The following is a 23018-nucleotide window of genomic DNA, read 5'->3' as shown; positions in this document are numbered from 1 at the left end:
TCGAGGGGGAGCGGGCGGGGCGCGCGGGGCGCGCGCGGCGCGGGGCTGGGCTCGCAGCGCGCGGGGCTCGGCCGCCGGGACCGCCGAGCCGGGGCCGCGCAGGGCCCGCGAGGAAAGCAGGAGCCTTCGAGGTTGCGGACGAGGGAAGGAGGAGCCCCAGCCAACGCCGGCGCCAGCCCGGAGGGAGCCCGAACCCGCCGCGGGCCATGAGCCGCCGGGCCCCAGGAGCCGGGCCGCGGTCGGGGCAGCGCTCCGCCGGCGCCCCGGCCCGCCCGGCCGCAGCTGAGCGCCTGTAGGTACGGTCTGCTTGTCCTCAGTTCCCTCGCCCATCTCCCCAGACCCGGGCCGTCCCTGAGGGTGTGCGCGTGTGTGCGCACGGCTGCCCCGGGAAGCGCGGCCGCACGCGCCCTGGTCCGCGCGTGTCGTCTTTGTGTGCGCGGGTGGGAGGGAGCGCGACGGAGGGGATGCGCCCCCGGCGCGGACCCCCTCGCCGAATCCCCCCGGCCCCAGCCGGGCGGGAGTGGCGGGAGGGGCCGAGCCGCCTCCGGAGCAGCTGCGCCCCCGCCCCCTCCTAGGGCCCGAGGCCCGCGGTGAGGCGAGCGCAGCGAGGCCCCTAGAGGAGGGGTCTCTGGCTGGGGAGCGGCGCAAGGGAGCCCGGGTCTCTTCCCTGAGCTGCGAGGGAGGGGGGCGGGCCAACCTGGAAGGAGGGTGCGAGCCCCGGGAAGACCCTATCCAGTCCACAGTCGCCCGGGCGGCACGCCCTCCATTCGGCCCTGGCGGTCTCTCTCACGGTCGCCAGTTCGGTCCGCCCACCCCGGGAGCTCTCCGACCGCCCTCGATAGTGGGGAGGACCGCTGTGGGTGCCCGAGAGGCCGGCGCCTTTAAGAAGGGGCGGGTTCATGCCCTCCATTCAGGCCCTCCGGCCTCAGCCATTGATGAACCTGCGGGGCCGCGCGGGGCCCGGAACCGCGCCAGCTCAGCGGGCCAAGGCCAAGCAGAGGCTGGGACCCGGTCGGGCACCCCCATCGGCCCACGAAGGGAGGTCTTTAAAGGGAGAAGTCCGCAGTGACTGGGGTCCCTTAGGATCCTCAGGGCGGATCGGCAGCCAGCCTCAAGAGTAACCGAACAGTAATAAGCCAGAATCAGTGTTCTCACCGACTTGGTGCAGGGGAGAACCTCAGGGCTGGGAGGCAGACCCGGGTTGAACCCTGCCTCTGCACTTCGAGCCTCCATTATGTACCTTGTAAAATGGAAATGGTGCTGCCTCCCTCCTAGCTGGGTGGCCAGCAAGAGTTGTCCACTCCAACGCAGGCCACTGATCATGGGTTGAGTGAGGACAGGAGGAGGGAAGTGAGTTTTCCCTAAGAGGCTTTGGTTGCCTCTATGGGGAATGTGACCTGAACCCCGCCCCCGCAACTCTGTTGCCATTTTAAACAGATTTCCTCCTTCCTAGCTTCCCTGCTCCATCCAGGAGGCAACTGGTCAGGGGAGTGACCTAGAACCTTCCAGCTCTAGGAACTTTGGGAGAGGTCTGGTAGTAGGGGCAGTGCTCTTACGCTGACATGAGTCCGGGCTTTTATGGGGGTCTGGGAGGCAGAGTTTCCCACCAACTGCTCTGCGCCCTTTACTCCGCTCTCCCTCTAGAGGGCATGCAGATGGTGGGTCAGAGATTTTGAAGCGGGTTAATCAAATGGTTCTAAGTAGTCAAGGGTTCATCATATATACATGCTTTTCCTCTTACCTGTTGTGGAAAATGTGTCGAGATTTTCTAAGCCCCTCCTCCCTCCTTAGTGGGTCTCCTAGGGAGAATACACATGCTCGCGCGCACAAACACACACACACACACACAACCACAACCACAACGAAGAGTGGGCTTCCCCCAAGGCCAAGCTTTTGGTTTTGAGTTGATGTCCCAAGTCTCATATAATCTTCACACTAGCCCTGTGGCTTTGGTACTATTATTACCCCCATTTTACAGAGAAAGAAACAGGTTCAGGGAAGTGAAATCACTTGGGCCAGAGTCACTCAACCAACAAGCCAGGTCTCTAAGCCACTTGTCTCTGACCTGTCCTGCCCACTACTTCTTCCACTGTGTGCCCATCCTGGGTTGTGGGGAGTTGGGGTTCTAGGTGCTGTGGGTCTCCTGGCTGCCATACCCACGGGGTTCTCGGAGCCTGCTTCGCTTCCTGCTTCTCATTGTTCACATGGGACCGAGGGAAGGTGGCAGCCATGGAGCTTTGGGGAAGTTTCTCCTCCCCCCTCACCTGGTTAGGTCTGTTTCTTGGCCTCCCTCTATCTAGAGAAGGTTACAGCCTGCACCTTTTTGGGCAGAGCTAGGCAGGGTAGCAGTGTGTAGGGTTATATTATCTTTTGACTCTTCTGGATGATGCAGGGTTTGGACCCCATTCTCCAGATCCTTCAGACCCTCTGTGGATAGGGCCCCCCTGGGGGTGGGTATACAACACCTGCGGGGGGTCATGGTCTGGTGCTATTGTAGAGGGTGGAGGCGGGGACAGGACAAAGGGGGTGTTCCCAAGGTCTCCAGCGGCTCCAGGGCCTGGCAGCCGTTGGGGCAGAGGAGTTGGAGCAGGTGGGGCAATGCCGGGCTGGGTGCTGAGGCTCCCAGCAGAGAACAAGCAGGGGTTGGAGGAAAAGGACATAAAAGAACTCGGAAGTGGTGAGTGTGAGGTGCCTGGAGATTAGCCAGGCTGGGAGTTTAGTTGCTCAGAGAAAGACCCAAGGAAGCTTTATAAGAACCCATAGTATCCAGAGGTCTGGGATACTCAGATCTGAAGGGGGGGGATATTGAGGTCTTGGGTAGGAATTGCTGGTATGTGTGTCATGGAAAAGTCAGAAGGCAGACTGATGGGCTGGGTAGCAGGAGTTGAGGGGGTGGGTGTCTTGCAGGTTTCAGGGGCTGGGCCAGGCAGGTCCGGAAAGGGTATGAATCTGGGCCTAGGTGAGATCCATGGCACTGGGAGAGAAGGAGAGACTTCAAGGTTGGGGAGGGGGTGCCTCTGCTCTGTACGCGGGGAGGGCAGGGATAGTGCAGCTGGAGCCATCCCAGCCTGCACTCCACCTACAGAGCCTGCCCAGGAACTGTCCAGCATCAGGTGCTCCTGAAGGAGGAGGGGCTTCCCGCCCAAGCCCCCAGACCCCAGCATAGCTCATTGTCCTGGGCCCCAGTGCCTGCTTGTCTGACTTCTGTTTCCTCCAGGGCCCACCTCAGGACTCGCCAGTTGTCCTTCCTGTCAGAGTGCCCCTTCTCAGGGTGGGCATCTCCCTTCTTTTTCCTGAGGCAGGGCCTGGGTCCCCCCCACCCTGAACCCCCTCAGAGGAGAGCTCCCCAGGGATAGGGCCTTGTTTCAAATAGCGTATGCTACAGAAAGGGACAGACCTGAATTTGACCTCACCCTCCCCTCTCGCCCATTCTATGACCCTGGACCCCCCAGCCTGTCTCCTGACACACAGTGGGAACCCAGTGAACAATAGGTCAGTCACCACGCTTGCCAGAGCCCCATTTCTTCATCTGTGCAGTGGGTAAATCCTCTCTTCCTGGCGGGGCACATATGAGGGAAGAAGGTTCTGAAACGGGCATAGCTCAATAGGGTGTGGGTTCTAGGAAAAGACCTTGGCCCCACTGTGGAGCCTGGATTTGTTGAGGTGTGGCGGGGACCATGGGAAACATGGAGACCAGGGAGGAGGCCTCTGTAGCCATCTGCTCAGAGCAGTGAGAGGACAAGAGGGAATGGATGCAGAACATTTACAAAACAGAAGCAGAGGAGCTTTGATTTCTTAACCGATTACTTATGGAGCAGTCTCTACATCCAGCATGGGGCTCAAACTCAACCCCGAGATCAAGAGTCACAGGCTCTTCCAACTGAACCAGCCCGGCGCCCCCAGATCTCAGGCTGTTAACCTTCTGCACTGTCCCACAGGTCAGATGACCAGGTGGGGAGGTGGGGAGATGCACAGGCAGTGGGACCTCTGATGGGAGCATCTGGGGGCCCCCAAGGACTGGGGGGTCTGCAGGTCCCAGAGCCAGCAGGGCTTGTCCAGGTTGGGGGCATCAGTGAAAGCCCAGGGGCTCACCAGAGGGCTTCCACCCTCCCCCAGGGGCAAAGGCTGGCAGCATGTAAAAGGTATGGAGGGTGGCACTGAGCACAGAGCGGCTCCAGCTCCCGGCAGCCGCCTCCTAATGGGGCTTGTCAGCATGGGCCTTGCACCACGAGGCAGCCTGCGTGGGAGAGCAGGGTGGTCCCCTTCCCAGCTAGAGACACTGATGCTCGGAAAAGCCAGGCCCACCTGAGCACCCTTCCCTCCAACCTCCAACCCACTGCCACCCAAACAGGGCAAGAGTCCCAGGGGCTCTGACTCTGCACCTGTCCCTGTCACTAGCCGGAGAACCCTCCTCCCACACCCGGTCAGAGCAAAGTCCCAGCAGGTTCAAGGTTGTTCAGACCAGAAGCGATGCCCACTTGTGCCTCTGCCGGGGTCACGGGGTGAGCACAGATACGTTGTGTGGGAGGCTTGGGGAATTCCAGCCACACCTCACTCTTGGGAGGCCTTGGTTCAGAGTCCTGCCCTGGGGGGATGCACTCTGGGGATAGGGTGGGCTGGGGACTAGCCTAGAGAGCCAACGCCCAACCGTGACACAGGGGAACATGCCTTCCTTCCCAGGGGAAACTCAGGCAGCCAGCCTGTGGAGGAAGGGCTAGCCCAGACGTGGTCTGTGTCCTGTGGAGGAAAGGGGTGCAGAGCGGGGGCTGCAGGGGACCTCCCACCAGAGGCCAGGAGGTCAGCTGGAAGAATGGCACGATAGAGGACAGAAGGAGCGTTCGTGGTCAAGTGTGGGGTCGGGTTAGCCAAGCCCGGCCCGGCCTGAAAAGCCCAGAGGACAGGACATCAGTGGGCATGGCTGAGGCTGAGTGAGGCCTCATCTTGTGTTGGGGCGCCCCAGGTAGAGACCATAGTTTCCCCATCGTGTATGGTTCTTGGGGGGGGGGGGCCACTGCCCACCCCAGCGCAGAACAGCACCCTCATTTCTGACCCCAGCACCCCGTTGGCACTCGGCTGTCCGGGTGTTCCCCTGAGCATGGAGCTGAGCGAGGGGGAAGGAGGAGGGTCAAGGCCCTTGGTGATGGACGAGCTTGCCCAAGCCAGCTTTGCAGGGTGCTGGCTGGCTAGATAGCTTGCTCTGCAGGGCCTCCTTCCCTTCCCCGGGGGTAGACCGTCTCCCGTGGAGATAGAAACTGCTGCTGGGCTTCTCACACGAGGCCCCGAGGCCCCTGCAGGTTGCGGGTCAGGCTGGTGTCTCCCGCTCCGCAGGCCTCTTCCCCCTGCGGGGTGGATCGATGCGCCGCCCGCCCATTAGCGGGGGTGGCTAGGCTGCCTTATCAATATTTTAAGGAATGACCTGGCCGTGGGGTCCGGAACTGCGTGTGGCAGGGGCTGATGACCGGTCTTCTTTTTTGTACTGCAGTTGTGAACGCTATTTTTACCCCGGAAGGCCGGCCGCCCCCTCTCCCAGGCCTCTAACCGGTTAGGGGGTGGGGTCTCTCATCTGGGTTTTCCGGGGCCCTGGGGTTAGGAAAGCCCTTGCTTGGGAAGGTGACAGACAAGGACTTGATTAGGCTTCCCCTGTCACACTCCAGCCCTGGTGAAATGGGAACAAAAAGAAAGCAAGAGGGACGCCTGGGTGGCTCAGTTGGTTAAGCCGCTGCCTTCGGCTCAGGTCATGATCCCAGCGTCCTGGGATCGAGTCCCGCATCGGGCTCCTTGTTCTGTGGGGAGCCTGCTTCTCCCTCTGCCTCTGCCTGCCACTCTGTCTGCCTGTGTTCGTTCTCTCTCCCTCTCCCTCTCTCTGACAAATAAATAAATAAAATCTTAAAAAAAAAAAAAAAAAAAAAAGAAAGCAAGAGCCAGGCAGGTCAGCGGCGCCTCGAAACCCGCAGGGTGATGGATCAGGGGAGGGTGGTCTGTCCGGGTTGGTCCCCTCGTCTCCAGCTCCAGTCCTCCCGGAAGAAGCCTGAAGATGAGAGACAACCCCTGCCTGTCCCTGGTCCCTGGGGGGGTGACAATGGGACCCCAGTCCTCAGTGTCCAAGGGCCATGACAGCCCCAGGCCTTAGAGGCCACTGCCTAGCACCCCCATGTCACTGGTGGGGAGCCAAGGCCGGAGGAGACCCAGGGCCTGGGCTGAGATGGCGAGCCCCCTGTTGCCCAGTCCAGCGCCTTCCCCTACTGACTCAGCAGGTCTCTCCGGCTCCCTGGGGCCATAGGCAGAGGAACTGGGATCCTGCCCACAGAAGCAAGAGGGCCAAGGGCCACAGGGACCTCATGGGAGCTCAGGGAGGGAGGGCCAGTGTAGGGGGAAGGCTTTCTGGAAAAAAAGTTTTACGCAGTCTAAATGCCAAGGAGAATTTCAGTAGTCAGTAGAGCGAAGACGGCCATCCAAGCAGGGGAGCGGCACAGGCAAACACCCAGGGGGATCCCCAGGGAGCTGCTGGACGAGGGAGAGCCCAGGGCCAGCTGGATTCATCCACGAGCCTTCCAGGCCAGCCAGACAGAGGGGTCCAGACTGAACTTGCCCATCTTGCTCCTGGTACCACGGGGATCCCCTTCCCCCTGGCTCTGCTTTTCCCACATCTGGGTCTGGCCACCTGCAGAATGGGAGAGGGACCTGTCTACTGGCTGGTCCCTGGAGAAGGCTGGAAAGGCCTCCTGGCTCCATTATGCAGAGGTTAGGGGGCCCCCGGCTCTGCCCATGGCCACACGGACACCCTATGCTGTCCTTCCGGGAAGGGGTGGCTCTCACTTCCCGTAAAGAGAGCAAACAGGCTCAGAGGTGGGTGTTGTGATCAGCGTCCCTCACCCAGGGGGTAGTGGGGCCAGAAGGCCTGGCCCAGGACAGCCAAGTTCATTGCACTTGGTGTCATCCCCAGTTTGGGCTCCAAGGACCGTTGGGTTGGGGTTGAGCCCTCTTCTGTGGCTGCCACGTCTGGGCCTCCATCTCCCCATCGGTACCCAGTGTGGGGCTCCCTGCTGGCCCTGCTGCTTGTAACTTTGACCTCTGGAGGGCTCAACCCCTGTCCTTTCCGTGTAGCCCCCACTAGACCCAGGGGACGCTGAGGGCTGCTGGGCTGGGCTTCAGGCCTCCAGGCTCCTGGCCAGCCAGCAAGGGTGGGTAGGGGAGGGCAAGGCAGGCCTGACCTCCCAGTGCCTCCCAGGCCAGTCCCTACCCAGGACATGACGGGAGCCACCATATCTGTGGCAGGTTCTCCTCCAAGTCCCACCCCTACCTCCTATGAGGACTAGCTGGGACCCATGCTGTGAGAGCCTCCCCCCAGGGCCCTGTCCCTCCGCTCTGCCCCTTCACCCAGCAGGAAGAACGGGGAGGACCAGGAATTGATGTGCAAAGATGCGCACTGGGACTGATTTCCTTCCTGCCCCGCCCCCCACCAGCCCCTGGTGGGGCAGACGGGTGTTCACACAGGCTGCTGTGTGACCCAGTGTGAGCCTCCTGGCGGTCCAGGGGGAGGAGCGGCCACTATAGGGAGCACGGCCCTGCTGGGTGAATGGATGGGCTTGGAGCAGGGCCTCACAGGCTTAGCTGCAGGGCTCTCCCCCCGACTCCTCCCCCCCCCCAAATGTGCCGCCTCAGCAGGTCAGGACAGGGCCTTGGCTCTCAACCTTCCCTCGAGGCCTCAGTGGTGGTGGCAGGTTTGTTCCCACCTCTGCCGTCATTTCTGGCATATGACTTGGGCCTGCCTTCTGCTCCCAAGGAGCGTCTATGCCAAATGGGGAGACAGACCTGGGAATGGACACCTGGAGCACCCCATAACTGGCACCTTGCTAGAGGGGGTCCTGGGAGGGGACTGTTGGAGCTTGGAGGAGACATTCCTGCCTCATGGTCGGGGGAGGCAGAGGGAAGGTCAGGGAAGGCTGGAGGAAGTGGCCCCTGGATTCATTATTGAAAGATGAGTAGGAGTTAGCCAGAGGAAGAAAGGAAGACCAGTGGGCCCCATTCTCCCACAGTCCCTCCCACTATGTCCTGAAAGTCTGCCTCCCAGTTACCGTTCATCCCTGCAGAGGGGTCACTCTTCACTTCTCTCTTCACTGTCATAAGGGCCAGCGCAGAGCCCCCCCCCCCCCCAGGATCCTGCCCAACTCGCTGCTCCCCTCCTCCCCAGTACCGGGCAGGAGTCTCTAAGCAGCCCCGCTGGCTCGGAAACCTGTCCTCTGTGCTAAGTGGCCTCATCAAGTGGCCTGTGTCCTCCCTGGGGCTGTCCTGTGGTTATTGACTGCAGATCGATGGCTGAGCTGAGCGGGAATTCCCACGGGGCCTTATGGCCCAGAGGCCCCACAGAGGATTGCACAGAAGCGGGGCAGCTATCTTTATGAGGTGTTTAATTACAGAGTTTGGGTCCCAGAGGAGAGATGAGATGGGTGCTCCCAGGAGCTCCGAGGGAAAGGCCACACCAGGAAATGTGGGGATCCTGGGAGGACAGGTGAGGGCATGACCCTCTGTCTTAGTTTCCCTGAACCCCTCAGGGGCTCCCCAAGGCAGGGTGGGACCACACCACCCCACCTACTCCCCACTGGTAATTTTCACCCTGGCCTGGGGGCAGGGGTAGGATATATAAACACAGTGGGCTGGACCATTGCCCCAGGAGTGGTGGCTACCTTGGGGGACAAGGAGGCAAGGCCCCCAAATGCCTGGGCACAACCAGTAGTTTGGTGAGCCATTGTAATAAAGGCTGGACGGGCCTGGGAACCGGAGGAAGCTGGCCGAGGAGCAGGCCGGAGTCCCTACATCGGGACCTCTGCAGGAAGGATGGGTTTGGATGGGAGCCCCGGAGGGAACAGGATTCCAAAAGGTGGGAAGAGTGGAGACACGGGGACGGAAAGCGGTCTAAGAGGGCAACGTGCCTTCAGTGCCAGTAGGAAAAGTGGGTCCTACTTGATCCACACTGGAGGGGTAAGCCCCGGGGTCCGGGACCCAGGGGGAGGATCCAGGCCCATCACTAACGAGCTGCGTGATCTCAGGCCCCGTGCGAGGGCTTAGGCAGTGACAGCTGTGACATGCCTGACACATCCATGTATGAACGTGTACCAGACACATTCATTTGTTCATTCAGTGTTTTATTATTATTATTATTATTATTATTATTTTAGTCATCTCTATATGCTTGAACTCCCGATCCTCAGATCGAGTCACATGCTTTGCTGACTGAGCAAGCCAGGCGCCCCCATTCATTCAGTGTTTACCATGCCTGCCATGAGCCCAGCACTGGGGACACAGCAGCTTAAAACTGCATTCTCAGGGGAAGGGTGTGGGGGGGAGCGGGGGGGGTGGGGGTAGGACAACACAACCAGGCAAGGAAACAAATGGTGTGTCAGATGGGGATAAGAACCATGGAGAAAAGTAAGCAAGCATAAGACTTGCAGAAGGCAGCGCTGGGTGGGGTAGGAACATTCCTTACTCTCAGTAGAGTGGGGTCAGGGAAGGCTACTGGGCAAGATGGTATAGAACCAGAAGCCTGAAGGAGTTGAGAGAGTGTAGGGGATAGAACGTGCCAGGCAAGTGCAAGACAGAATTGCAGGTGCAAAGGCCCTGGGGTGGGACCCAGCAGCAGCCAGAGCAGAGTGGGTGGGAAGAGTGGCAGGAGATAAGCTCTGGGAGGTAAGTGGAGGCAGACCATGTGACACCATGGGGATTATGAGTGGGACTGCTACTTTTACTCTGAGTGGAATGGGAGGCGATCCAGGATTATGAGTAAAGAAGGGACCTGATCTGTCTTGTTTTAGGAGTGATGACTGTGTTCCTGGGTGGAGAACAGAGTGATGGCGGGGAGCGGTAGGGGTGGTGTGCCTGAGGGGTGAAGTTCCGGGGTACCAGTGAAGAGGCTGCTAAAGTAGGGCAGGGGAGAGAAGGGGTCCATGTGGGGCCCCAGAGGGCAGCCCTGATGGAAAGTGGAAGAAAGGTTGAGTTCTTGGCATAATTTCAAAGGCAGAGCCAAGAGGAATGCACATGACTTCCTCCTGTCTACTTGTCTCTGGGGGCCCTCAGAAGAGGTCAGCTTGGAAGGTAGGTAACAGGAGACTCTCGGGGACCTCAAATCTAGGCACCAGGGACCCAACCTCCACTGGCCCCAGAAATGACCTTGAGAATGCCGTTTGAAGAGTGGCTGGGAAGAGGGAACCCCCTTCTGCAGACACTGCCTTTCACCTCCCTGGTTGTCCCTCTCTGCTCTGAACGGCTGCAGGATGTCATCCCCCGCCCCACACACAGCCCCAGGGAGTCCCAGGGAGAGGGGCCCGGTGGGTGCTGAGGCCCCAGAGTCACTTCCCGCTCTTGTCGCCCACAGCCGCAGGGGGCTGCGATGGGACGGGAGCCATGAATGGTGCCGCCCCTGGCCCCGCCGCCGCCGCCGCCGCCCCCGCCCCGGTCCCCGACTGGCGGCAGTTCTGCGAGCTGCACGCGCAGGCGGCCGCCGTGGACTTCGCGCACAAGTTCTGCCGCTTCCTGCGGGACAACCCAGCCTACGACACGCCCGACGCCGGGGCCTCCTTCTCCCGCCACTTCGCCACCAACTTCCTGGACGTCTTCGGGGAGGAGGTGCGCCGCGTGCTGGTGGCCGGGCCGGCGTCGCGGGGGGCGGCTGAGCCCCCCGACGCCATGGAGCCCGAGCCGGCGGGGGCCGCGGCGCTCAAGGCGGCCGCCTACGGCCACTCGCGGAGCTCGGAGGACGTGTCCACGCAGGCGGTGGCCAAGGCCCGCGTCCGCAAGGGCTTCTCGCTGCGCAACATGAGCCTCTGCGTGGTGGACGGCGTGCGCGACATGTGGCACCGGCGCGCCTCACCCGAGCCCGACGTGGGGGCCGCCCCGCGGGCCGCCGAGCCCCCCGCCGAGCCGCGTGACAAGTGGACGAGGCGTCTGCGGCTGTCGCGGACGCTGGCGGCCAAGGTGGAGCTGGTGGACATCCAGCGTGAGGGCGCGCTGCGCTTCATGGTGGCGGACGACGCGGCCGCGGGCTCTGGCGGCACCGCCCAGTGGCAGAAGTGCCGCCTGCTCCTGCGCCGGGCAGTGGCCGGCGAGCGCTTCCGGCTGGAGTTCTTCGTGCCACCCAAGGTGAGTGCCCAACCCCTGCCCAGGCAGCTGCTGAGGGTGCCAGGGCTGGCTTCCGGCCGGTTGCCTGATGACTTGCTGTCCCCTGGGACCTCCCAAACACCAGTGACAGTCGCACTTTCAGGGAGGGTGCCCTTAATGTGTCGTCCCCGCCCCCCCAGGCTGCAGCCCAGCCCCTGGTGAGTGGCCCTTCCCTGGCCCAGGTTTTGAAAGCTAAGCGTCTAGCTGTCTCCAGCACTGCTGACCCCGTGAGAGCAGCCTGCCCTCTCCCCAACTTGGGGGCTGGCCATCAGAGCCCGGGGGGGCAGCTGCAGGCCTCCTCCGGGATGGCAGACCTGCCGTACTGGGAAAGTAGGAATCAGTGGAACAATAGTGCCTGTTCTCCGAGGACACCCGGCACACCGAGCTCTAAGTGTGGTGCCCAGTCTCATCCCCCAGAATCCCTGTAGGATGGGCATCACGGTCCCCAGGTCACAGAAGAAGGAACAAAGGAGTACTCTGAGAGGAGGTGTGGCCTGTCCAAAGTCCCAGAGCTGGTGGGTGGCAGAGCTGGGCTATTAATACCCACTACCCTGGTGGTCCCGAGAATGGAGGAGCGTGGACATGGGAGCTGCTTGTGTGCTGGGAAGTTCAGAAAGGGGGGAGGCTGTGCTGGCACAGCAGCTGGCAGCACCCTAAGAACCAGCCAGCCTTCCCCCAACTCCTGGGCCCACTCTACTCCCTGGCACCTTTAATCACCCCAAGCCTCGCGCCTCTTTCCATCTCCCAGGCTGTCAGGACTCTGGGTGCGCCTCCTTGCCTCTCCCCACTCGAGGGGCAGGGTGTGGGCTCCCCAAGGCTGGGCACCCACAAGCCACGTGGACTCTGGAGAAATGATTTCCCCGGGAAACCCACGTATTCCTTTGAGTTGTAGGACCCAGACATCCCAAGGGTTTTCTCCCTGCCAGGCCCCCAACCATTAGGCCCCCGAGAGAATTCCTAGACCACTAAGTCCAGCTCCACCACTTGTGAGAGAGAGACTGAGTCCTGGTGAGTGGGGTAGGCGGGGTGGGGCTGGTCCAGAGTCACCCGGAGGGCAAGGGCAGAGGCCCAGGGCTCAATGCCTCTGGGCCTGAGTGGCAGTGACAGCTGCCCGGCTGTAAATAGTGTCTGCTGCCCTTGTGGGGGAGGGGTGCAGGGGCTGGGCCTCTCCCTGAGTATGTCCTGTCCTACCATGCACCGCTGGAGGAGGGCAGGGCCCCTGCAGGAAGGCAGGCAGCTGGGTTCCTAACCCCTGATCTGGCCTTGGACCCTCCTTTTCCCAAGGAAGTACTTGTGAATTTAGGAGAGAGCCCCGTGGAAGGCAGGTGATACCCATGGTAAGGGCTCAGGTCAGGCTCCCCAAATGTGTTGGGCCCCAGGGTGAGTGAGCCCCCACGGGGCATCCCTCCTGATACCCCTTCCCAGTGCTTTTTAGTTCTGTGTACCCCGCCACGGTCCAGATCTCCTTCTGCCCCTGGAGGCCTGGCCGTACCCTCAGGGCCCAGGAGCGTGGGGTCTGCAGTTCAGGGACCTTTTCCCCAGGGTCCTCAGACTTCCCTCTCACATGGCTCCATGAGTCAAGGCTCTGGACACCTGCACCCTCGTCCTGCAGGAAGTCCTTTGCCAGGACAGCCCTGGGGAGCCAGGGAGCAGTGGGCCTGGCCCATGCCATCAGAAGCCATCAGGAAACCAGCATGTGTAGGACGGGATGGTAAACCTCGGGGGAGAGGGCAGTGGGACCTCTGGGGGCCCGAAGGAGGGGAAGCTTGGACTGTCTCAGTGTCCACTAGGAGCAGAGCCCCCAAGACCGGCCTCTCTGGAGGCATGAGCTGAGGGAGCAAAGGCTACAGGCGGGACACTGCCTGCTGGCTCTGGCCAGGGAATGGGAACGGTGAGGTGTGGCTAGAGCAGGGGCAGAGGCCACTCACTGAGCTAGGACGGCACATCTCAGAGGCCAGGCACGGGTATCAGCCCCTCCGGCCAGTGGGAGCCCAGCTAAAGCCCCCAGTCCGGGCCCGCACCGTCCCATCTGTGTCTGCTCTCCCGACTCTGGGACCATGACCCCCTGCCCCACTGGCTGGCAGGATGGCCTGCCCTGGTCCACTGAGGCCCTCAGTCTCTGCTCCAAGCCCAGCCCTGTGCTTGCTGGCTGGCGGCCAGGGCTACCAGGAATTCCCATCAGCCTGCCCACCCAGTGTGTGGCTCTTCCCTTTCCTACTGAGAAAGTCCCTGTTCAGGAGCCCAAGCCCTGCTGGGAAGCTGTCTCAAGCCAGCCCTGGGGGATTTTAGGGCTGTGGCCATGAGCTCTGGAGCAAAGTGGGAAGGGCCAAGTGGCCCTCCATGGGAGCCCTGACAGCTCACCTTGGTTAAACCCCACACTGGTCCCTTTCCCTCCACCCGGGACACGGCCCTGCCCTGCTCCAGGAGCCCCGTTCTAAGTCAGGGACTCCAGAGCCATGCTCTGGGAAGTCTGGTCTGAAGCGGGGAGGGTAGCATTTTTTTTTCCGCAGGCATACTAAGATGGACTTGAAATTATCTTACCCCGTTACACACAGGATAAACATTGTCTGGTGAGATGTTCATTCCAAAGACATTCTTACCTAAGTTAACATGTAGTGGGTCCCAATGTCAAATCTATTGCTTGGTATGGGTCAGTGTAAAAAATGTGAAAACCACAGATGTGGTGGGTGCCCAGGGCAGGAGGGCAGCCCGGGTGGAGCTTTCCCCTTGGTGCTCAGAGGTGGGAGATTCAGAATTCCGTTCCAGCTCTGTGACTTGCTGTGTGACTGTGTGGGGAGGCCCCTTTGTTTCCCAGAAGCTCCCTCAACTTACCCATCTGGGAACTGGAGCCAGGGCCGCCATGGTGCTCCCAGCTGAGGGCGCCCCTGACCTCGGAGGGGTGGGAGGGTGCAGAGCGTTTCAGAAGACCCTGGCTGACTCTCTCACTGCCCCTTTGGCCTCCCAGGCCTCCAGGCCCAAGGTCAGCATCCCTCTCTCGGCCATCATCGAGGTCCGCACGACAATGCCCCTGGAGATGCCAGAGAAAGACAACACGTTTGTGCTCAAGGTGAGACCCACCCCCGGCCCCAGAAATCCCCCGGCCACCCCAGGCCATCGCCGCCTTGGGCGGCACAGCCTGAGGCTAGCGCAGGAGAGAGGTGAGGAGTTAGCCGAGAGGCCCAGGGAGGGAGCTGTGGTGGCAGGGCCCCGGACCAGCCACAGGTGTCTGGCACACAGCTAGGACTTGAATCCAGGTCTGAGCTATAGCGCTGTGGGCTCAGGGTGTCACACTGTCTGGGGCCCCCAGTTCCCATTTCCTCCTGGCCCGGTGCAGCTCCCCTGAGTTTCACTTCCTCGCCCCCCCCTTCCCCAACTGGACCCAGCATATACCCACCCCGTAGCCTGTGGCAGTTATGCAAATGCCCCCGGCTCTGGGCACCGGAGTGTGGGAACCGGCCTGGTCCCACAGAGGGCACAAAGGCACGGTGGGTGGGGAGGCACCCCGGTGGGTCTGGGGGCCCCTCGTCCTTTTCCCAGGCTCCACCTCGCCAGGGCGACCGGCTTGGGTTGCTGAGGACACAGCTCCCGGCTGCCAGGGCTGTGGCCCTGGACCTCCTCAAAGCACTGGGTGTTTGTCAAGCCAAGTCCCCAAGGAGGCCCAGAGTTAGCCACAGACTCCCTTATTCATTTACCAAACATGTGTCAACCCCATATCCTGAGTCACCCCAGGTCCCCGGAGCTGAGGACGTAGTCCCTCCCCGCCTGGCATGCTTGTCTGCTGGGTGAGACAGGCCCAGGGCCTCGCTCCTGACAGCCAGCTGGCCACCATGCTGCCACCTGCACCCAGGAGCCCCGACAAGGGGGATCCCTGCCGGCCCCACGCTGGGCCTCAGTTTCCCCATCTATTCAGACTGGGGTGGAAGGTAGTCTCTGAGCCCCTCCCAGCTCCAAGGTGCTGGCAGGCAGCCAACTGCGCTTTCACCAGGACACACACCGGAAGCTGAGAGCCCGGGGCCTTGGTATCACGGAGATCTGGGTTCGGGTTCCAGTGCTGCCACTGAGCGCATGTGCGAGCAAGTCACCTGCCCTCTCTGACCCTCAGTCCTCTCCTCCGTGAAATGGGGAAAACCTGCCGCCTCCCTCGCTGGGAGGAGGTCGTCACACACGGGCAGGATGACGCTCTGGGCGCTATCTCTCCCGCTCACATGGCCCCAGAGATAGGGTTCCAGGCGCTAAGGCGTGGGAGGCCTTTAGCTCCACGTGCCAGGCCAGCCGGCCCTTCACGGGCCTGACGGCTGGGGTGCTGTTCCGCCCTGTCTCCGGGGTGCCAGGCCAGCATGGCTTCCTCAGAGGCTGCGGCTCCAGGACCCGAGGACCTGAGCTCAGGCGGGGCAGGACCTCAGCCCCAGCGATCCCCACTGCGGGGTCCTAGAGAGAGGGGCTGCTGAAGGTGCGGCCACAGCTCTGCCGCCGGCCCCCGACCTAGGCTTGAGGTGGTGCCTGATGGTGACCCCACTGTCATCCCTGCTGCCCGTGCCCGTGAGCCCCCATGGGGGAGGGGTGGGATGTTTACCCCAGAGTCTACAGCCCTGTGCTGAGGGCTGGACTCTGGGCCACTCTGTCCCCAGGTCGAGAATGGAGCCGAGTACATCCTGGAGACCATTGACTCGCTGCAGAAGCACTCGTGGGTAGCTGACATCCAGGGCTGCGCGGACCCCGGGTGAGTGCCCGGGCGGCCCCAGAATGGGTTTGGGGGTGCTGACCGAGTAGTGCCCTGTGGTGCCCCCATACAGGGTGGGGTCTTTGGTGAGGGCAGAACCTGAGTTTGGGAAGTGGGTTTTCTCATGGCAGTCCCGTCTGGGGTCGCCTGTACCCCCAGCCCCAACAGGCTCTTTGGGACCCGCTCCATAGGGCCAAGGCCTAGGGACCCAGAAGAAAGTTGGACTGAGACTTGTCCTTACAGTAGGGGAATCTGAGACCACTAGGACACGGGCAATGACAGGGGGAGCCCAAAGGGCTAGGGGTGACGGAACAGAAGCAAGGCCCCGAATCCAGCTCTGGGGCTCAGAGGTGTGTCCTCCCTTTCTCCAAGACTTAAAGGAAGAGCAGGCCTGAGCCAGGCAGAGGGGCACGAGGGCCCGGGGCTTAGAGGGGATGGCCGGGCCTTTCAGCAGCCAGATGTAGAGCTGATGCAGCGGGGGGCCTTGATGAGAGCCTGGGAGGCTGGTAGGTGGGGGCAGTGAGCAGCCATGGCTAGGAGTGAGCAGAGGGCAGTTACGGTCCGCTGTGTGCGGACGCGCGGCCGGGAGGCTGGCCTCGTGATCCGGGAGAGATCCCGAGGCCAGGAGTAGGAGGGGCAGGCCGGCCAACAGCCAAGCATTTGGCAGGAGCTCTTCTGGCTAATGGGGTGAGCCAGGCCCGGGGAGGAGGGGCCGCTGCTTTCTAATTAATAGCTTCATTTGAGGAAGCGCAATTAAAGGCTTGAGTGCCTTCCAGGCTGCCCCACCCCCGCCCCATTCCCCAAATGGCTATAATCCCTCCCCTGCCACCCTCCCAGCCATCTGCCCTGCACATTCCTCCCCCAGCCCCTGTGAAGGTGAACCTCACTTTGCGGTCTTATGGAGCTGGCTGGGTCCCAGACAACTCATGTCACAGACAGGGAGACAAAGGCCAGGGCGGGGAAGGGAGCTGTCCTGCCATCATTTGAGGGACAGCCCCCGGGGTCCCAAGATGAGGCCAGCCCCTCATGGGTCAGTGGGCAGGGTTCACGTGGCCTCGAGGAGGACTGCACTGACTCGGAGACCTCCCCATATGGCTCATTCATGTCCCTGGTGGTCACAGAGCAAGCTGATGGTATGGGACAGGGGGACATGAAGGCAGAGGGACCCAGATGAGCAGGATAGGGCTGCCGCTGGCCATGGGACCGTCAGCCATCGCTGGGGGCTCCACGAGCAGCCAGTGATTGGGGTCTGAGTCCCGTGGTGGGACACGATTGTGCCTCCCACCTTCGCAGGGACAGCGAGGAAGATGTTGAGCTGTCCTGTGCCCGGGGAGGCTGCCTGGCCGGCCGAGTGGCCTCCTGCAGCTGTGAGCTGCTGACCGACGGTATGTGTGGGCGGAGCAGGCTGGGGATGCTGAGGGCAGGGTCAGAGGGGGCGCTGGGGCCCGGATGGTTCAACAGATGATGTGCTTCCCACCTGCCACTTCTCCAGCAGGCGACCTGCCCCGGCCCCCAGAGACAACGGTAGCCGTGGTGACCGCTCCACACAGCCGAGCTCGAGATGGCGTTGGGGAGTCCCTGGCCCATGTCCCGCTGGAGACCTTCCTGGAGACCTTGGAGTCCCCAGGCGGTGGGAGCAGGGACAGCAGTAATACAGGTGTGTGCACAGTCTTCTGTCCCTGGGCCTCCTTCCTGCCCTCCCGCCCCCCGCCCCCTGCCCACACACCCCAGGCCACAGGGGCCCTCAGGCTCCCTCCGAGGCCCTTCTCGAGCCTCAGAAGCCATGACGTTCCATCCCACCGGGCACACTGCGTGGCAACTCAGTAGTTCTGGCTTTTATGGGGAAGTCCGGGAAGGTGACCCTACCCACAGGCCCTGGATTCCATAAAAGATGCTCAGAGGAAGGAGTGGAGGATAAAGGGTTGGGAGCAGGGTCGGGAACAAGGAGACTTGACTTGTTCCCAGGTTTCCTGCTGACTTACGGACTGATTCTAGGATCGTCCGTCTCCCCCTGCCTCAGTTTACCTGATACGCTGAACTAGTGGATTGGGTTGGCTCCCTGACTCGTTCTAAGATCATTCCAACAGCATTTTGCATGCAAATACCCAAGAAGCCGTTGCGGGTCCTCTCTCACTGACTCCCTGCCTCAGCTCCCCCATGCCCCTCACACCATCGTCCTTCTCTAGGAGAAGAGGGAGCGGAGCCAGAGCCCGAGGCTGAGCCCCAGCTGGAGCTCTCCGACTACCCCTGGTTCCACGGGACGTTGTCAAGGGTCAGGGCAGCTCAGCTGGTGCTAGCAGGGGGGCCCCGGAGCCACGGCCTCTTCGTGATCCGCCAGAGTGAGACTCGGCCTGGGGAGTACGTGTTGACCTTCAACTTCCAAGGCAAAGCCAAGGCAAGTCAGCTGGGGATGGTCGGGGGGGAGGTGGGGTGCGCAGGGGCAGTGTGGCCAGCCCTGAGGGAGGAGTACTGAGATGGTCCTGGGCCCGAGGTTGAGCCCGTGCCCCGGGAGCAGGCCTGACTTCCCACAGGAGCGCCTGTACCCCACCTGCGTCCCCCCACTCACCTCCCTGAGGGCTGCATTCAGCCCAGATATGGCTTCTTAATTATCCAGATGGGGAAGTCACCCACTGGTGGCTGAGCCCACAGGAGGCCGGGCCCTTCTGAGGGTTTCAGTTTGACCCTGTGCACGGGGGAATCGCTTACCACTAAGGCTTTTGAGGGTCTCTGCCCATAGCCACACTGGTGCAGGGCCAAGGTCAACCAAGGCCCTCCTGCCCCACCCACCCGCAGATAGCCCCTCTTCTTCCCAGCTTGGGTCAGTTCACTGACACCTCCTGGGCCCCAGCTCTGAGCCAGGCCTGTGGCAGCCCCAGGATCACAGAACCACACCCAGGCAGGCCCTCAAGAGCTGGGCAGGAGGGGAGGCCGCGGACTAGGCCACAGGGCTGCCGCACATTTACAGCGAGCGGTTCTCCCGACCCCAACAGCCAGAGTAAGGGCTCAGTGACCTTGAGAATCCTCAAGGTGAAGAAGGGTGATCCAGATGGAGCACAGCAAGGGGGTAGCAGTGCGCCCGGATCGGGGGGCTCTCAAGGAAGGACCCTGTGTGCTAATAATTATAAGGTACAAAGGAAACTATGACAGAAAAGTCAAATGATGTCGGGGCGGGGGGGGGGGGGGCTTGTGGTTACAAAGAGACCAGAATGGGCGGAAACCTCAACCCCGCTTCCCCGACCATCCCAAATTTCCGATAAAGAAAGAGACCTGGCCCCGGCTCCTCCCAGGACACGGTTCCCGTCTGTCCCTGCTGGAGGAGGGGGCGCCCCAGGACTCTGCTCCAGGCCTGCCCTGGTGGTCAGTGTCCCAACCCCCAACTGGCCTGGCCCAGGCCCTCCCCTGGGCATCTCTCCTTGGCAGCGGTGGCCCCAGCATGGAAGAGGCAGCACTCCCCACCGGGGACACTTCCTTGGAAAGCAGCTGCCCTTACCAGTTCCTCTGGCAACCGGGCGCTTAACACTGTCCCCAGCAGCCTGAAGTTTGCTTCTGGGCCAACACCGCCCCAGGCGGCCTCCCGGGAGCGCCTGGATCTGACTCATGCCCAAGCCAGAGGCTAGGATGCGGCCCAGCCCTCTGTGGGGCATGGTGGCGAAGGGGAGTAGAGGGCGGTTGAAGCAGGGCGGGAGGCTCCTCTCCTTCCTGGGGCATGACCCGGCCTTGAACTCGCCCCAACGGCTGCCCTCTCAGAGCTGGGTGACTGGCCACGGTTTGACCAGTTGGTTGTGGGGTAGAGCAGGACCTCCAGTCCCCTGCGTGCACACCTCTTAGGCAGCTCCTTTCACCTTCAGATAAGAAACATCTGGAAGGTTTTCCCGAAAATTGAGATGCACCGGCCCCCTGAGGCCCAACTCTGCCTGGACCCGTGCCCTTGAAGGCCGCACCCAGACTTGAGGCTGTGCCGGAACCCCTCCCACTATGCTGTTCCTCCCCGCTGAGACCCTGCCCTGGGCTGCCAGGAATGCTCTGTGGGTTCGCAGCACTCTTCTGGCAATTACGGGCCCTGCTGAGTGGCAGAACTCATTCAGGAGGTGCCTTCATGCCTCCCACCCCCGGGGCTTCTCTGTCCTTTATGCAGGGGGCCAGGCCACCTTGCCCTCCTGGGCTTGGAGTCACACGCATACCCTAAAGCCGTTCTATCTCTGACCCTTTCTCGCCCCCCACGAGACAGCCGGTCTTCCTCCTGCGGGACACGCATTGAGCAAAACAGAGCCGAAGCCAGAGACCTGTGGCTCGCCACTAGAGACCACACTGGCTTGTGGCTCATCCCCCTGACGCACCTGTCACATGTGGGCCCTGGAGACCCGCGGAGGAACCAGCCCTGTTCCTCGTGGTCCCGGTGCTCTCGCTGCAACACCATTAAGAAGGACATGGGGTCACTCCTCCCCAGCTAGCCTCAGGGTTGTTTCTGCTTCCCCCACCGCACCCCCCGACACCCCTCTCCCAGGCTTCGGCTCTGCAGGAACAGCAGCAGGCAGATTCCTAGCCTGCCGAGGTGGGAGAGTCACACAAATGAGTTTTCTTCCTAACTCTGTGACTGGGGTGGGGGAGGGAGTCCCTCCCTCCCTCCCTATGCCTCAGTTTCCCCATCGCTAACATGGGGGCTTTCATTTCTACCTTCTGGGACTGTTGGAGACTAGAGATGGGGGTGCAGAGGGCATGAGGCGTGTGCTCCTAACATAGGGACCAAACGCGTGGCTCGCTTCCGTCCCAGCCTGGCTATTACCCTGCCCCCCGACTAGGGGAGTGACCCCCTGAGATGGGGCTCAGTGTGTGAGGTGCCCCTGCTCTGACACAGCCCCGCATGACCTCTGTGAGACTTGGTACTGGTAATAACCCCCAGAGGCGCTTGCAAAGCAGTTGGCTGGCCGGGGACCCCACCGCTGACCACACCCACCTGTGCCCACAGCACCTGCGCCTGTCCTTGAACAGCCATGGGCAGTGCCACGTACAGCACCTGTGGTTCCAGTCCGTGCTAGACATGCTGCGTCACTTCCACACCCACCCGATCCCACTGGAGTCCGGGGGCTCTGCAGATATCACCCTACGCAGCTACGTGCGGGCCCAGGGCTCCCCACCCGGTAAGACTTCCCCAGGTGGCCTATGTGATGGCTCTAGAAGACAGGTGCGCCTTAGGGAGAGGGAGGCACCCACAGGCTGCTACCCAGTCTCTGTGGGAAGAACACGGGGTCTTGGGCCGGTGGAAGCAATCCGGGCCAGCAGGACTGGAGGGAGAGTGGCGGCGCGGGCCCCGTCCAGGTCCTGAGTGACTAGGGGCAGGCGGAAGGAGGTGGCTCACAGGCAGCACGGAGGGATCCCCTGCAAAGTTGGGGCTCCCCGGAGCGGCTGAAGGAAGTGTTGGAGGGGCTTGTTAGGGTGTCCGGCATGCGCGTATATGGGACATCAGGTATCCAGGGAGGGGGGCTAGAACCAGGAGAGCCAGGTCACACGGCCCCTGCGGGTCTCCGTGTGACGCGCAGGGGCTGGGGACAGCGGGGACGATGGTGGCCGCCTGGGCCCTGACGCGCCCTTGTTCTCCCGCCACAGCCCCGGGGCCCTCGGCCGGCGACGCGCCCGCGCCCGCGCCCCCCGCCTGCTGGAGCGAGCCGGCCGGCCAGCACTACTTCTCCAGCCTGGCCGCCGCCGCCGCCTGCCCTCCCGCCTCGCCCTCCGAGGCGGGCGGAGCCTCGTCCTCGTCCGCCTCGTCGTCCTCCGCCGCGTCGGTGCCGGCCGCCCCGCGCCCCGCCGAGGTCCCGCTGAGCGCGCGCAGCCGCAGCAACAGCGCCGAGCGCCTCCTGGAGGCGGCGGGCGGAGGCGCCGACGAGCCCCCGGAGGCCGCGCCGGGCGAAGGAGCGCGGGGCCGCACGCGCGCCGTCGAGAACCAGTATTCCTTCTACTAGCCCGGCGCGCCGGCGCCAAGGCCCTGGGGCCACCCGGCCCCGCCGCCCGCCGTGCGGTCGCCCCCGTGCCCGTCCGCCCGTCCGGCCGGCCCCAGCCCGGCGCTGGGTGGGAAAAGCGAAGCTCTTCAGTGAAGACATAAATGTTATTAAAGAGCCTGTTTTAGGGACTGCACAAGGCTCTCCTGTCATCCTTTCTGATGCCCTGCTCTCGGACATCGCTCCTCTGGGACTGCGGGAAAGGACGGCGGGGGTGGGGCGGGGAACCACACATGACACCTCCACCTCCTTCCTCCGCATGGAGCCCACAGTGGCCTGGGGCCTGCCCGGCCCCCACCCAGCTTTGTCTTTGAGGGAACCGAGCTCCCCGTCTGGCAGGGAGACATCCAGAGGGGAGATAACCAGCGGTACCTGAAGGAGGCACAGAGCTGACCCTCGAGGGAACTGCCCACGGGGTAGGGATGGGGGAGGGGGCTTTAGTGGAATTCCGGGTGAGCGGTGACCTGAGCGGATGCTTAGGGGAAAGAATACAGGGCGGCAGAGGGAAAGAGGAGAAGGAAGAGGTCCCTGATGCAAGGACATGGTGAAGATGGGGGTCGGGGGCAAGTCATAGGGATCTTGAATGCCAAGATGAGGATCTGGTCCCCCACTGCTGGCTAAGAGAGAGTAAGGGTGTTCCCCTAGGGAACTGCAGGTCAGTGGGTGGTGGGCGGGTTTCCTCCACATTAGCCCTTTGGAGGACTGGGCTGTGGGGGAGGCTAATTGACTCAAACTTGGAAGAGGCCTGCGGGACCTCTCACCCTCCCTCCCGCAGGGCCAGCCCATGTTGCCCTGCTGGCCGAGGTCCAGCAGCGGCTCCTGTGTCCCCAGGGGAACTGGGGACACAGGCTGCTCAAGGTCACAGCACCCAGCTCTCAGGCACTGCTCCCCCTGAGGACGATCTCCTTCCTGCTGAGCTAAAGAGCACCCCCTCCTCCAGTGCAAACATCTCTGGCCACAGACCCAAGGTTCCCCCACCCAGGAGTGCCGCTGCAGGGCGTGAGTCCATGACATGCATTTCAGACCCCCAACCCCCACCTTCCTGGGTCTGCAGCACCCACAGGCCCTTCCCCACCTGAGGGGCATTAGCTCCCCCACTGAGCTCCCAGGGCTTTGCTGCCGAGACTGCCCAGTCCCGATTCACAGAATGACCT

The 23018-nt window shown here is 62.3% G+C and overlaps 1 protein-coding gene across 4 annotated transcripts in view; it reads left to right on the top strand.

Moving 5' to 3' along the window:
• Positions 1 to 21994, top strand: part of LOC111145688 (SH2B adaptor protein 2) — a 23044-nt gene extending 1050 nt beyond the window's left edge. The window contains exons 1-9 of one of the 4 annotated variants that reach the window (XM_022500794.1): positions 101 to 296; positions 10370 to 11133; positions 14117 to 14218; positions 15780 to 15871; positions 17165 to 17256; positions 17367 to 17528; positions 18058 to 18266; positions 20838 to 21009; positions 21476 to 21994. In XM_022500794.1, coding sequence (XP_022356502.1) covers positions 10399 to 11133; positions 14117 to 14218; positions 15780 to 15871; positions 17165 to 17256; positions 17367 to 17528; positions 18058 to 18266; positions 20838 to 21009; positions 21476 to 21828 — 1917 coding nt within the window. In that variant the 5' untranslated portion in view covers positions 101 to 296; positions 10370 to 10398 and the 3' untranslated portion in view covers positions 21829 to 21994. Of the gene's footprint in view, positions 1 to 100; positions 297 to 10268; positions 11134 to 14116; positions 14219 to 15779; positions 15872 to 17164; positions 17257 to 17363; positions 17529 to 18057; positions 18267 to 20837; positions 21010 to 21475 lie in introns of those variants that run through there. The other 3 variants (XM_022500791.1, XM_022500792.1, XM_022500795.1) reach the window with 3 other exon arrangements.
• Positions 21995 to 23018: the final 1024 nt, after the last annotated feature.

This window comes from Enhydra lutris, unplaced genomic scaffold (assembly GCF_002288905.1).
Source record: "Enhydra lutris kenyoni isolate GAN:26980312 unplaced genomic scaffold, ASM228890v2 scaffoldscaffold13, whole genome shotgun sequence".
Taxonomy (NCBI): domain Eukaryota; kingdom Metazoa; phylum Chordata; class Mammalia; order Carnivora; family Mustelidae; genus Enhydra; species Enhydra lutris.
The sequence above is the reverse complement of the archived record's forward strand: the minus strand, read 5'-3'. Positions and strand labels throughout refer to the sequence as shown.